A 13,869-nucleotide genomic window follows, 5' to 3' on the forward strand; every position below is an offset into this window, starting at 1 on the left:
CTGTTCCACCAAATGCCTGCCCCTTAAGTTGAGAAATTCTGATCCGTGTCATTGTTTTCCAGCCCTGACCAAAAATTGGCACATTATGAAACTGACATTAAATACAGCTGGATAACCTAGTGGCTTTTTACACTAGCCAGTTGGAGGTTTTCATAGCCCAGGCCCTAGCCACATAAAGACTAAAGAGGGTCGTTATTCTAGGCATACCTTTACCCCACACACTGTGGTAATTCACTTTATGGCATCTTTGAATCCACATGTAGTTTTTACAATGAAGGCAGAACCAGAAATTCATTTAATAAAAGCAACAAAGTAGTTAGGAAGAGATCTCAAGACTCATTTAGGCCTCTTTTTCATTCTGTACTGCTTTTGGATTTCTGGTATCAGTGAATATTTATATACTTCAACGGTTATGATTTCAGAGATTTGTATGTGTTTACGTGGTCCCATTTTAACCATCTGAGCTGATTGATAGAAGCAGTGAGAATCCAGTGTGCTCATTAATAAATTGTTAATTTATATAGGACTGGAACATTTTTATTTCTTCATTTGTATTTACCTTAGGATAATTAATTTGCTTTCTGTTTTTATTCTATTTGTTATGGAAGGAACAAAGAAATATAGTGGGTGGCAAAAGTAAGTTGTTTTAAAAAAGTCCCTAAATTCTTTTTCAGGGAATAAATTATGACATTTTGGTTTGAGTGAAACATTTTGGTCACAAGTTCTCAGAGTCCTTAAGTCATACTTACGTTAGTATTTAAAATATTGAGACAAGTTGTTGGGCCTAGGGTTTAGGACACTGAGTGGGGTGCCACATACCCATATCAAGGTGCCTGAGTTTCAATTCTGATTCTGTTCCTGATTCCAGCTTCCTGCTCATGTGTACTTTGGGAAGCAGCAGGTGATGGCTCCAGGCTTGAGTTCCTGTCATGCACGTGGGAGACCTGATTAAAATTCCCATCTTCCAGTTTTGGCTTGGCTCAGCCCTAGCCATTGCAGGCATTTGAGGAGTGAACCAGTGGATAGGAACTTTGTTTCTCTCTCTACTGCTCAAATAAATAATTTAGGCCAGAAAAGATACTAAGATGCAGGATTGTAGAAGCATTTCATTGTTACTGCCTGGAGATTATTAGAATTCCTTGAAACTGTTTTTGATAAACATTAACTGTTCTTAAGTAATGGAATCCTTTTTAAAGCAATTTTTTGGTTATTGTGGATGTGTTATATAATTGTCATAGGATATCTTGATAATTACTGAAGTAAGTATATGTTTCTAGATAACTTTTTTAAAGATTTTATTTATTTACTTGACAGAGTTACAGACAGTGAGAGAAAGACAGAGAGACAGAGAGAAAGGTCTTCCTTCCGTTGGTTCACTCTCCAAATGGCCGCCACGGCCGGAGCTGCACCAATCCGAAGCCAGGAGCTAGGTGCTTCTTCCTGGTCTCCCATGTGGGTGCAGGGGCCCAAGCACTTGGGTCATCTTCTGCTATCCCAGGCCACAGCAGAGAGCTGTACTGGAAGAGGAGCAGCTGGGACTAGAACCGGCACCCATATGGGATGACAGTGCTGCAGGCGGAGGTTTAACTTCGTGCGCCATGGCACCGGCCCCTAGATAACATTTTCATACCCATAAAATGAAAAGTGAAGGAAATTTCTCTAGTCGTAGCACTTAAAAAATTATAATAAGGTCCTTTTGATGACCTACCTTCAGGAATTTAATGTTTTCTTGGCTAGTTTTTCAGGACTGGGATTTTATTGACTCATAGAATTATTAGGTCTAAATGAAGTACTTTGTATACACAAAAATGTGATGTTTTAGATCCCATTAGTTTTGTCATACATTTTTTGATGTTTAATTATTATTAATATGCCTGATTCAGAAAACATGGACAATTCATATACAATTTATATAAAATATATAAAAATTATATAAAATATATAAAAATCATATAAAATATAAACATTATTCTCTGCTTACCACTCAGACAAGCATTATTGATATTTGGGTTTATTTTTATTATGTTTGCCTATAAGTGTATAGAGTGTGCTTTTGATTTTTCTTATATTGTAAATATTTGTTTATTTGAAAGGCAGAGTTACACAGAGAGGAGAGGCAGAGAGAGAGATCTTCCATCTGCTGGTTCACTCCCCAGTTGCCCACAAAGGCCAGACCTGAGCCAATTTGAAGCCAAGAGCCAGGAGGTTCTTTCGAGTCTCCCATGCGAGTGCAGGGCCCCAAGCACTTGAGCCATCTTCCACTGCTTTTCCAGTCTATGGCAGAGAGCTGGATTGGAAGTGAAGCAGTTGTGACCTGAACTGGTGCCCGTATGGGATGCCAGCGCTGCAGACAGCAACCTCAACTGCTATACCACAGTGCTGGCCCCATGATTTGTTTTTAAATGCATTTTTTTACCTTATTTATATATTTGCGTAACCATAGTCCTTTCATTCTTCCAATAATATTTTGAGTAGTTGAATACCTATGTTTATTGGATATATTATTTTCAGAGGCTGTATTGTCTGTTATTTAACTTTCTTTATTGAACACTCAGGTTTGTGATGCTTCAATGAATGTTGCCAGAGCATTACATGTTAATAGACCTGGATGTGAATTTCAGCTTTATCACTAGCACACTGTCCAAGGGAAGCCTTTTAGCCTTTTTTTTTTTTTTTTAGGAAAAAGGTGGTTTTTTTTATTTGTTTGAAAGGCAGAGTTAAATAGATAGGGAGAGAGAGATCTTTCATCTGCTGGTTCACTCCCCAAATGACCACAAAAACCAGGGCTAGGAGCCTGAAACTTCTTGGTCTCCCGCATAGGTACAGTTGTTGCTTTCTCAGGTGCCTTAGTAGTGAGCTGGATAAGTGGATCAGCTGGGTCTTGAACCAGTGTGCAAAGGGGATGCTGGTGTCACAGGTGGAGACCCTACCCACTATGCCACAGCACTGGCCCCCAAAGGAAAGTTAGAGATTTTCGAGTCTCAGTTTTCTTTTTTTTTTTTTTTAAGATTTTTAATTTATTTATTTGACAGGTAGAGTTACAGATAGTGAGAGGGAGAGACAGAGAAAAAGGTCTTCCTTCCGTTGGTTCACCCCCCAAAATGGCCGCTACGGCCGGTGCGTTGCGCCAGTCCGAAGCCAGGAACCAGGCTCTTCCTCCTGGTCTCCCACGTGAGTGCAGGCGCCCAAGCACTTGGGCCATCCTCCACTGCCTTCCCGGGCCACAGCTCCCAGAAGAGGAGCAATCGGGACTAGAACCCGGGGCCCATATGGGATTCTGGCACCCCAGGCGGAGGATTAGCCAAGTGAGCCACGGCGCCGGCCTCAAGTCTGTTTTCTAAAAAGAGTTGATTACACATAATTGTGAGAATTAAAGTTTAAATACTGTCTAGAATACTGTTAGTTTTAATATTCAGTAAGTGACAGCAGTTATTAGTATTAAAGATCCTCACATTTTCCTGTTTTGTAGTCATGTTTTTTGAGTAAGTTATATGGTTGATTGATGTGGTGGTTGTCAATGGATGCATGGCAGATTTGATTAAAAAGTGTTTTTTAAAGTAAATGTTTTTTTTCTAATAAAACAGAGGATATTATAAAACAGTGGCAAAATGCTGAAAGAGAAAATAAGTCAGCTACTAACTGTGTATATCTGGGAATGTGACATTAAAATTCTGTACATGTGGGACAATTTCCTTATACCATGCAGTGTGTGATTTTCAAGTATCAATAGTAATTTTTGGCTTTGTATTATCAGATCATACTAATGGTGACATCTGTTTTCTGTAATTAGGAGAAAATTGGAAAGAAGCACGAAAACTCAATGTATCTACACAGCATATTTTGGTACCTATGCACTTTAATGTGGAACTCTCTAAGGCCATGGTTTTCATCGATACAAAGATGCCTAAGTATGTAATATCTGTTTCATGTGATTTTTTATTTTCTCAGTAATTCTGTAACTAAGGAAGTACCAGTTTTATTGGTTATTTTTATTTATGCTAAAATGTACATACATAACAAAAATTATCATTTAAACTTTTATTCATTTCATTTTTTTTTTTGAAGGGTAGAGAAAGACATCTTCTATTCACTGGTTTACTCATCTGCCAAAAGCCTACAACAGCCAGGGCTGGGCCAGGCTAGAGGCAGGTGTTCAGAACTCTGTCCAGCAGAGATGTAGGTGCTTGAGCATCTTCTGTCTCTCAGCGTGCACATCAACAGGGAACAGCTCAGACATGGAATAACTGGAACTTAAACATGGGATGTGGGCATCTCAAGTGGCTACCTACCTCTGCCACCACACACCTGCCCATTATATTATTTTTAAGTGTATATTATCATGAAGTACATCACACTGTTGCCCTCAGGCCTTGGCAACCACCACTATATACCTCTACTGTTGTGATTTTGACTATTTTAAGTACCTCATATAAGTGGAATCATAAAACATTTGTCTTTCTCTGTCTGGTTACTTAGCACAGTGTCTTCAAGGTTCATCTGTATTGCAGCATATGTCATTTCATTTTTTTTTTTTTTTAATAAACACTGAATCACACACACAGAAGGAGAAAGAGAGATTGATCTTCCATCAACCAGTTTACTCATCAAATGGCCACAGCCAGGTCTAGGACAGGCCAAAGCCAGGAGCCAGGAACTCCATCCTATTCTCTCACATGGTTGATGGGCTCAAGTGCTTGGACCATCTTCCCCTGCCTTCCCAGGCTTATTAGCAGGAAGCTAGATTTGAAGCAGAGTAGCTGGGACTTGAACTGGCCCTCCGGTATGGGGTGCTAGTGTTCTAAGTAGGGATTCTTAACTTTCTTTGTCATGGAGCTGGCCCTTCATTCATTTTTAAGGCTGAATAATATTTCTTTTGTGTACCTATATTTTGTTTATTCATTGATTGACCCTGTTTGGCTGTTATAATGATGCTGCTATGTATAATATCTGTTTAAGTCCCTGTTTTTAATACTCTTGGGTGTTTCCTTAGAGTAGAATTTCTCAATCATCTGGTAATTCAGTGTTCAGGGCTTTGAGGAATGCTGTACTATACTGTGTTTCATAGCAACTATACCATTTTACATTGCTACCACTAACATGTAATGGTTTTAGTTTTTCATCTCTTTGCTAATTAAATATGTTAACTAATATCTTACTAGGTGTGAAGTGGTATCTTACTGTAGTTTTGACTTTGCTTTCTACAGTGCCTCATAATGTTGCATGTCTCTTTATGTGCTTATTGGCCATTTACTATTTCTTTAAAGATGTATATTCAGCTTCTTTGCCAATCTTTTAATCTGGTTGTTTATTTTTTTCTTACCGAGTTGTAGGAATTCTTTATATATTCTGGATATTTACCCCTTGTTAGGTATTTTATTTGTAAATATTTTTCTGACTCTGTGGATTGTCTTAATACTTTGTTTTGATAGTTTTCTTTGCATACTAATTTTTAATTTTTATGAAATCACATTTGTCTTTGTTTATGCTTTGGGTGTCTTATCCAAGCAATTATTTCTAAATTCAGTATATAAAGCTTTTTCCATTATGTTTTCTTCATTGAATTTTATAGTTTTAGCTTTCATATTTAGTTGTTTGGTATCTTTTAATTTAAATTGCTTATATAGGACAGGTAGATACAAGTAAGAATCCATTCTTCTTTTTGCAGATATCTAGTTTTCCTATACCATTTACTGAAAAGACTTCTTTCCTCATTGAATGTCTTTGGTACTTTTTTAAAAAAATAATTTATGCATTCAAGAGTTTATTCCTGGGATTTCTATTCTACTCTGTTGATCTTTATGTCAAATGCCATGCTGTTTACATTACTACAGGTGTGCAGTATGGAAATCAGAAAATGAGTCATCCAAATTATTCCTTTTTGAAACTGTTTTATTATGAGGAATTCTTTGATATATCACATGAATCTTGGAATAGGTTTTTCTATTTCTACAAATAAGTCCGTGGAATGTTAACACTGGAGCCATTGAATCTGTTGATCACTTTGAATAGAATTGACATCTTATTAATATTAACTTTTCCTGTCCTTGAATAGGAAATGTCTTTCTATTTATTTTTGTCTTTAGTTACAGCAACATTTTGAGTTTTCAGTATGTAAGTCTTTCACCTCCATGGTTAAATTTATTCTTTTTTTAAGTTAGTGTAATGGACCTGTTTATTTAATTTTCTTTTTGGATATAATATTGTTAGTATATGGAAATTCCTCTGGTTTTTGACCTCACAAGTTTCTAAATTGTTCTACCAGTTTTGTTTTTATGGAATCATTAGGCTTTTCCACATACAAGATCATTCATCTGTGTCCAGAGGTAATTTTACTTCTTCCTTTCTGATTTAGATGGCTTCTATATTTTTCTTTGCTTAATCACGCTAGTTAAAACTTCTGTTACTTTGTTCAATAAAAATGGTTTAAGCAGGCATCCTTGTCTTGATCCTAAGTATAGAGGAAAAACTATCAGTGTTTCATCATTGGGTTTGTTAGCTGTGGATTTTCCCTATCTGACCTTTATTATGTTGAGGGAATTTCCTTTCAGTACTAATTTGTTGAGCATTTCTGACAAAATGTGCCGAAATTTTTTCAAATACTTTTTCTGCATCATTTGAAATTATCATGTGGGTTTTTTTTTTCTTTGCTTCATTAGGTTAATGGGATATACAAAAGGAACTTAAGAAAGTTCATTCAAAATAGAATTAAAAAATAAATCATTTTGATGCAGATTATTTTGAAATCCACACAGATTTTTTTTCATAATACAAATGTCAAGAAGCTTGTATGTATGTCTATATTATTTGAGTGAGAGAGCGAAATACCCCATCTGCTGATGCATTCCCCAAATGCCTGCAATGGCCAGAGGTTGGCAAGGCCAAAGCTGAGAGCTAGGGACTCAGTCTGAGCCTTCTATGTAGATGCCAGGGGCCCAAGTACTTGAGGCATCACCTGCTGCCTCCCAGGGTACATATTAACAAGAAACTGGAATAGGGAAGAGAGCTGCAATTTGAACACAGACACTATTGATATGCGATGCAGGTATTATAAGTGACATCTTACCCACTACATCATATTACTACTTCATCTTAAATTGATTAATTTTCATATAAGGATCATACATCTATTCCAGGAACAAAAATTCACTTAATCGTGATGTATAAGCCTTATAATGTGCTATTTGGTCTCCTATTGTTTCATCGGATAGTTTTTTGTTGATATCCTTTGGGAATATTGTTTGTAACTTTTTTTCCCTTTTGGTAATTTTGACGAGTATCAGGGTGATTCTGTCTTTATAAGACAAATTAGGAAGTATTCTCTCCTTTTCAATTTTTAATTGTGTCGTAGAATTTGCTATTGAAACTGTCAGATCATGGACTTTTCTTTGTCAGGAAGTTTTCATTGCTGATTCAGTCTCCATAGGTGTTTAAATTTACCTAAATTTTCTATTTTTTTCACAATTCACTATTAGGTTTGTTTTTCTTTTTTTTTTCCCTTTAAAAAAAAACTTTTATGTAAGGAATACAAACTTCATGCATTTCATAAGTACAGCTTGAAGAATATAGAGATTCTTCCCACCATACCACCTTCCCACCTACACTCCCACCCTCTTTTTCCTCCTTCTCCTATTCCCAGTCTTATTTATTTTTACTAAGATCTATTTTCAATTAAATTTATACACAGGAGGTTATACTAAGTAGAGTTCAACAATTTGTATGGAAAAAAAAAAAAAAACTGTTCCTCAGCAGTCAACAAGGGCTGTTCAGAGTCATTTCATCTTTTTTTTTTTTTTTAATTTTTTATTTATTTATTTTTTTGACAGGCAGAGTGGGTAGAGAGAGAGAAAGGTCTTCCTTTGCCGTTGGTTCACCCTCCAGTGGCCGCCGTGGCCAGTGCGCTGCAGCCGGTGCGCCGCGGCCGGCGCACCACGCTGATCCAAAGCCAGGAGCCAGGTGCTTCTCCTAGTCTCCCATGGGGTGCAGGGCCCAAGCACTTGGGCCATCCTCCACTGCACTCCCGGGCCACAGCAGAGAGCTGGCCTGGAAGAGGGGCAACCGGGACAGAATCCGGTGCCCTGACGGGGACTAGAACCCAGTGTGCTGGTGCCACAAGGTGGAGGATTAACCTATTGAGCTGCAGCGCTGGCCGTCATTTCATCTTGAAGTTAATTTCACTTTTTCTTTTTTTTGAGAAACTTAATTAACTTTAAAGAACCACCCAAGAATGATACATCTTTTGTGAGCACTTAGACATAACTATAACTTATGAAACATAAGAATATCCTCCACTTAATGAATTAAAAGAAAATAATTCTTTGAGAAGAACAAGTTTTATCAGTATATGGTATTTGTCCATTTGGGACTAGCTTAATTCATGAAATATGATGTTTCCCAGTATCATCCATTTTGTGACAAATGACCGGATTTCAGGTTTTTTCTTCTTCTGTGTAGTGTTTCATGGTGTAACAATTCCAAAATTTCTTTATCCAGTCTTCAGTTTATGGGCATTTGGGTTCATTCCATGTCTTAGCTATTGTAAATTGAGCTGCCATAAACACAGGGGTACAGATAACTCTTTCATTTGTTGATTTCCTTTCACTTGGGTAAATTCCCATGAGTGGGATTGCTGAGTCAAATGGTAGGTCTATATTCAGATTTCTGAGTATCTCCATACTGTCTTTCATAGTGGCTTTACCAATTTACATTCCCACCCACAGTGGGTTAGGATACCTTTTTCTCACATCGTCGCCAGCATTTGTGGTTTTTTGATTTCTATATGAAAACCATTCTAACTAGGGCAAGGTGAAACCTCATTGTGGTTTTGATTTGCATTTCTCCGACAGATAGTGACCCTGAGCATTTTTTCATGTTACTGTTGGCCATTTGGATTTCTCCTGTGCCTCCATATGAATTTCAGCATCATTATTTCCAGATCTGAGAAGAATGTCTTTGGTAGTTTGATTGGTATCACATTGAATCTGTAAATTACTTTTGGGAGAATGGACATTTTGATGATATTGATTCTTCCAATCCATGAGCATGGAAGATTTTTCCATTTTTTTTTGTATCCTCTTCTATTTGTTTCTTTAATGTTTTGTATTGTCATCATAGAGATCTTTGACATCCTTGGTTAAGTTTATTCCAAGGTATTTGATTGTTTTTGTAGCTATTGTGAATGGAATTGATCTTAGCAGTTCTTTCTCAGCTGTGCCATTTCTCTCATGCACATTTTACAGTCTTTTATTTATGTTTTACAGTGGAGAGTTTGATTATAATGTGTCATGGTGAAGATCTTCTCTGATCATGTCTCTTAGGAGTTATATGTGCTTCCTGTACTTGGATGTCCCTTTCTTTCTCCAAATTAAGGAAGTTTTCTATTATTACTTCACTAAAAAGGCATTCTAATTCTTGTCTTTCTGCTCCTTCAGGAACTCCTAGGATCTGTATGTTGGGTTGTTTGATAGTATCCTGTAGATCTCAAATAGTGTTTCTCAGTTCTCTGATTTCTTCTTCTTTTTGGTCTGACTTTAAAATTCCCTGCGATTTGTCTTCTAAGTCAGATATTCTTTCTTCTGCTTCACCAACTGTGTTGTTACAGCTTTCCACTGCATTTTTATTTATTTTATTGAATTGTTCATTTCTAAGATTTCATTTTGATTTATCTTTGAGATCTCAATTTCGTGGGACAAATTTTCTTTCCTGTCGTGTATGGATTTCATTAGTTCATGGATTTGCTTCTGATTACTTCTAAGTAATCCTACAATCAATTTTTTGAAATCCTTTTCTGGCATTTCTTCATTATCTGCATCTCCACCTACTAGTATTGAAGTGTTATGTTCTTTTGGGGGTATCATGTTGTCTTCCTTATTCTTATTTCTTGATTTTCTGAGTTTATTATTTGGCATTTTGGAGATACAAGTTTATTTCTTCTTTATTTTTTCCATGTGGTGGTTTTTATCTTTGGACTATACCTCTGTGGCTTAGTGGAGTGTCCCCCCTTTCAGTGAATACCTAGAAGCATGTGGTTGGTATGGCCAGGGAGCTCTGTTCAGTGCTCCAGGGTGAAGGGAGTGTTCAGGGTGACACTCAGTTTGGGTGTGGTAAAACTCACTTTTTTTTTTTTTTTTTTAAAGAGGGAAGGTTTTTCTGTTCTGTTGTCATAGTCCCTGCTCACCTCTCCTCAAGGGAGACCAGTGTCTGGGCGCTAGGCCCAACTGGTATAATATTCATCCATGATGCCACAAGAACCACACAAAGAATCTGTGCAGTCCTCGGTGTAAGCACAGAGTTTGCAGAAATGACGCTCAACAGAGAGTCAGAGACCCCTGAGCGTGCAGCCGCCCACAGTGACTGCCCAAAGTCCCAGCCACTACCTGAGTCCTCCCACATAGCCTCTGTTCTCACAGTCCCAGCACACAAGCCTCCTACAGTCACAAGCACCCAGCCCCCTGTCAGTTCTCCCCTCCAGACTCATACATCTCTGCTGGTTGCTGGGCACATGGACACAAGCTGGTACAGCTGTTATACATGTCCAAAATGGTACCTGCCCTCTCTTGGCTTGTTATAGGATGCCAGTGCAAGGTGGTGTGGGAGAAACATGCCCCCCTCCTTTTTTTCCTCCTCTAGTTTGACAGGTACACTGTTTCTCACAGGACTGCAAGCCAGATTCCCTCCAGGGTCTTCCCACAGCTTTGTCTTCTGTGGCTTGGGCTGTGGCAGTCTGGTCTCACCTAATTCTCCAAAGCTGGTGCTGAGGCTCTTGGCTGCTGGGTCATGAGTTGTGCATGTAGGTCCACAGTGTTCTTCTAATTTGCGTGGAGTTTTCTCCCTAACTCTTATTTGAGATTGCACTCTCTCCACTTCTTTTAAACTATCTTCTCCTAGACTAGAGCAATAAGCTCCTTCCCTATTCCACCATTGTAATCCCTCTGAAGGTTTGTTTTTCTAGGAATTTCATTGAGATTACTCAGTTTGTTAGTATAATATTCTTCATAATACATAGATAAACTTATTCTGTAATTTTTTTTCTCTAAAGATTTGTCAGTTTTGTTGATCATTCTGAAGAATTGACTATTGGTTCTATTGATTTTTCATTATTTTTCTGTACTTTATCTGTACTCCACTGTTTTTATTCCCTCCCTCCCTCCCTCCCTCCCTCCCTTCCTTCCTTCTGTTTTGTTACACTATTCATTTGAGATTTTTTAAAAAATTGTTTTTAAATGCACCAAGCACCTGGTCCCTCCCCTTGTTAAAAAAAAATAGGTGTTTACAACTATACATTTCTCTATTAGCAGACTTTGCTGTTTCCACTAATCTTGGTGTGTTATGTTTTCATTTGTCTCAAGATACTTTTTACTTTTTTTTGTGATTTCTTCTTTGACTCACTTTTTTGTCTACGAAATTGTATTTCAGTAAATTTTGAATATGCTGTTTTCCTTCTACTTTTGCTTTCAATAATCGATCTACTGTTCTCAGAAAAGATACTTTCTGAAACTTCAATCTTCTACAACATTTTTTTTTTAAAGATTTATTCATTTATTTGAAAGTCGGACTTAGAGAGGCAGAGAGAGAGAAAGGTCTTCCATCCACTGGTTCACTCCCCAGTTGACCTCAATAGCTGGAGCTGAACTGATCTGAAGCCAGGAGTCGTGAGCTTCTTTGGGTCCCCCTTGCGAGTGCAGGAGCCCAAGGACTTGGAGGACCATCTTCCCCTGCTTTCCCAGGCCATAGCAGAGAACTGGATTGGAAGTGGAGCATCTGGGACTCGAACTGGCACTCATGTGGGATGCTGGCACAGTGACTTTACTCGCTGTGCCACAGCCATAGTGCCGGCGGCCCCTTCTGCAACTTTGTGATAACTTATTTTGTAACCAAGCATATAATAGATACCAAAGAATGTTCTCATGCATGTTAGAAAAATGTGCATTCTGTGGTCTCTAGATGGAGTGTTCTCTGTAGGTCTGCATGGTCCTGTTAGTAATGCTGTTCTAATACTCTTTTTCCTTATCAATTTTTGTCTGGTTATGTTCGTTATTAATAATAGAATATTGAAATCTTGCGCTATATTAGAGAGCTGCATTTTTTCCTCTTAATTCTGTCGATGTTTGCTTCATGTATTTTTTTTTCTTTCTTTTTTTTTTTAACTTGATAGAGTTATAGACAGTGAGAGAGAGAGAGACAGAAAGGTCTTCCTTCCATTGATTTACTCCCCAAATGGCTGCTATGGCCGGCATGCTGCGCCAATCCGAAGCCAGGAGCCAGGTGCTTCCTGCTGGTCTCCCATGCGGGTGCAGGAGCCCAAGCACTTGGGCCATCCTCCACTGCCCCCCGGGCCACCGCAGAGAGTTTGACTGGAAGAGGAGCAACCGGGACTAGAACCCGGTGCCCATATGGGATGCTGGTGCCGCAGGCGGAGGATTAACCAAGTGAGCCACGGCGCCGGCCCCTGCTTCATATATTTTTGAGCTCTGACATTTGATGTGTCTTGTTGAAATGTAACTTTCATTATTATTATAGATAATATCTTCCTTTGTTCCTCATAATTTTTTTTTTTTTTAAGATTTATTTATTTATTTGAAAGGCTGTGAGGAAGGAAGGGAATGAAGGGAGGGACAGGTCTAGAACAGGATAAAGCTGGAAGTCTATCCTGGTCTCCTACAGGTAGCAGTGGCCGAAGCATTTGGGTCATCATATAGCTTCCTTCTCAGGTGCATTAGCTGGGTGCTGTAGCAAGAGGCTGCTTAATCTGCTTCGCAACACCAGACCCTGCATTCTTTCACTTTTAACCTATATATTTTCTTAGATCTAAAGTGAGTCATTTGCAGACAGCAGATAGTTAAATCTCATGTTTTTATGCATTTTGGTAATTATGTCTTTTGGTTGGGAAGCTTAAAATATTAACCTTTAAAATAAATATTGATGGGCATTGGAAATATCCTTACCTGTACACTCAAGAGGTGGACTTAGAGTCAGGAAGTGTGATGAAAGCAACACTTTATTGGTGATCGTGCAAGTCCCAAGTCTGATAAGCAGGCACACCCAGTGCAGGTAACAGCAAGCAGTTTATATCTTAGCAAGCAGGTTCTTCACTGAGTACTGTGGGGTGTACAGTCTTCCCAGTCTCCTAAGCTACACAATTATCTTCTTCCTTCCTTCTTTGTAATTTCTTATTGTGAGTTGGCTGCTCCCTAACAATCTTGTTGCCTGGGGAGTTTTGCTACATCTGCAAGTCAGTTATCTGGTTTCTATTTTACAGTTTTTCATAAGTGGTAAATTTCTATTCTATGTTGAAATGGATCTCTCTCTCTCTCTCTCTCTCTCTCTCTCTCTCTCTCTCTATATATATATATATATATATATATATATATTTCCTTCCTTCCTTCCCCCTCCTCCTCTCCCTCTTCCTCTCTCCCCCTCTCTCTGTGCTTTTCTTTCTTCATTTTAATAGATTTTATTTATTTGCTTGAAAAGCAGAATTAGAGAAGAGAGAGAGAGAGAGAGATCCTCTAAACGCTGGTTCACTCCCCAAATGGCTGCAATGGCCAGGGCTGGGCCAAGCTAAAGTCAGGAGCTTCTTTTGTGTGTCTCCTGTGGATGCAGGGAACCAAGGGCTTGGGCCATCCTCCACTGCTCTCCCAGGCACGTTAACAGGGAGCTGGATTGGGAGTAGAGCACTGGGACTCAAACTGGTGCCGTATGGGATGTTGGCATCACAGGCAGCAGCTTTACCTGCTACACCACAGTGCTGGTTCCCATTTTCTTACATTGGGAAAAACTTACTTTTTCAGTGTGTGCTTCCTGTGTGTCTTATACTTTTTTGTCCCTTATTTCCTGTATTGCTGCTTCCTTTGTGTTTAGTTGATTATTGCA

General features: G+C 38.5%; 1 protein-coding gene across 3 annotated transcripts in view; it reads left to right on the top strand.

Moving 5' to 3' along the window:
- VPS13A (vacuolar protein sorting 13 homolog A) overlaps positions 1–13,869 on the top strand; it is a 254,299-nt gene that overhangs the window by 88,500 nt on the left and 151,930 nt on the right. For all 3 annotated transcript variants that reach the window (XM_062208443.1, XM_062208441.1, XM_062208442.1), the window contains exon 22: positions 3,791–3,908. In XM_062208443.1, coding sequence (XP_062064427.1) covers positions 3,791–3,908 — 118 coding nt within the window. The remainder of the gene's footprint in view (positions 1–3,790; positions 3,909–13,869) is intronic.

The sequence above is a fragment of the Lepus europaeus genome, chromosome 12 (genome assembly GCF_033115175.1).
Source record: "Lepus europaeus isolate LE1 chromosome 12, mLepTim1.pri, whole genome shotgun sequence".
NCBI lineage: Eukaryota > Metazoa > Chordata > Mammalia > Lagomorpha > Leporidae > Lepus > Lepus europaeus.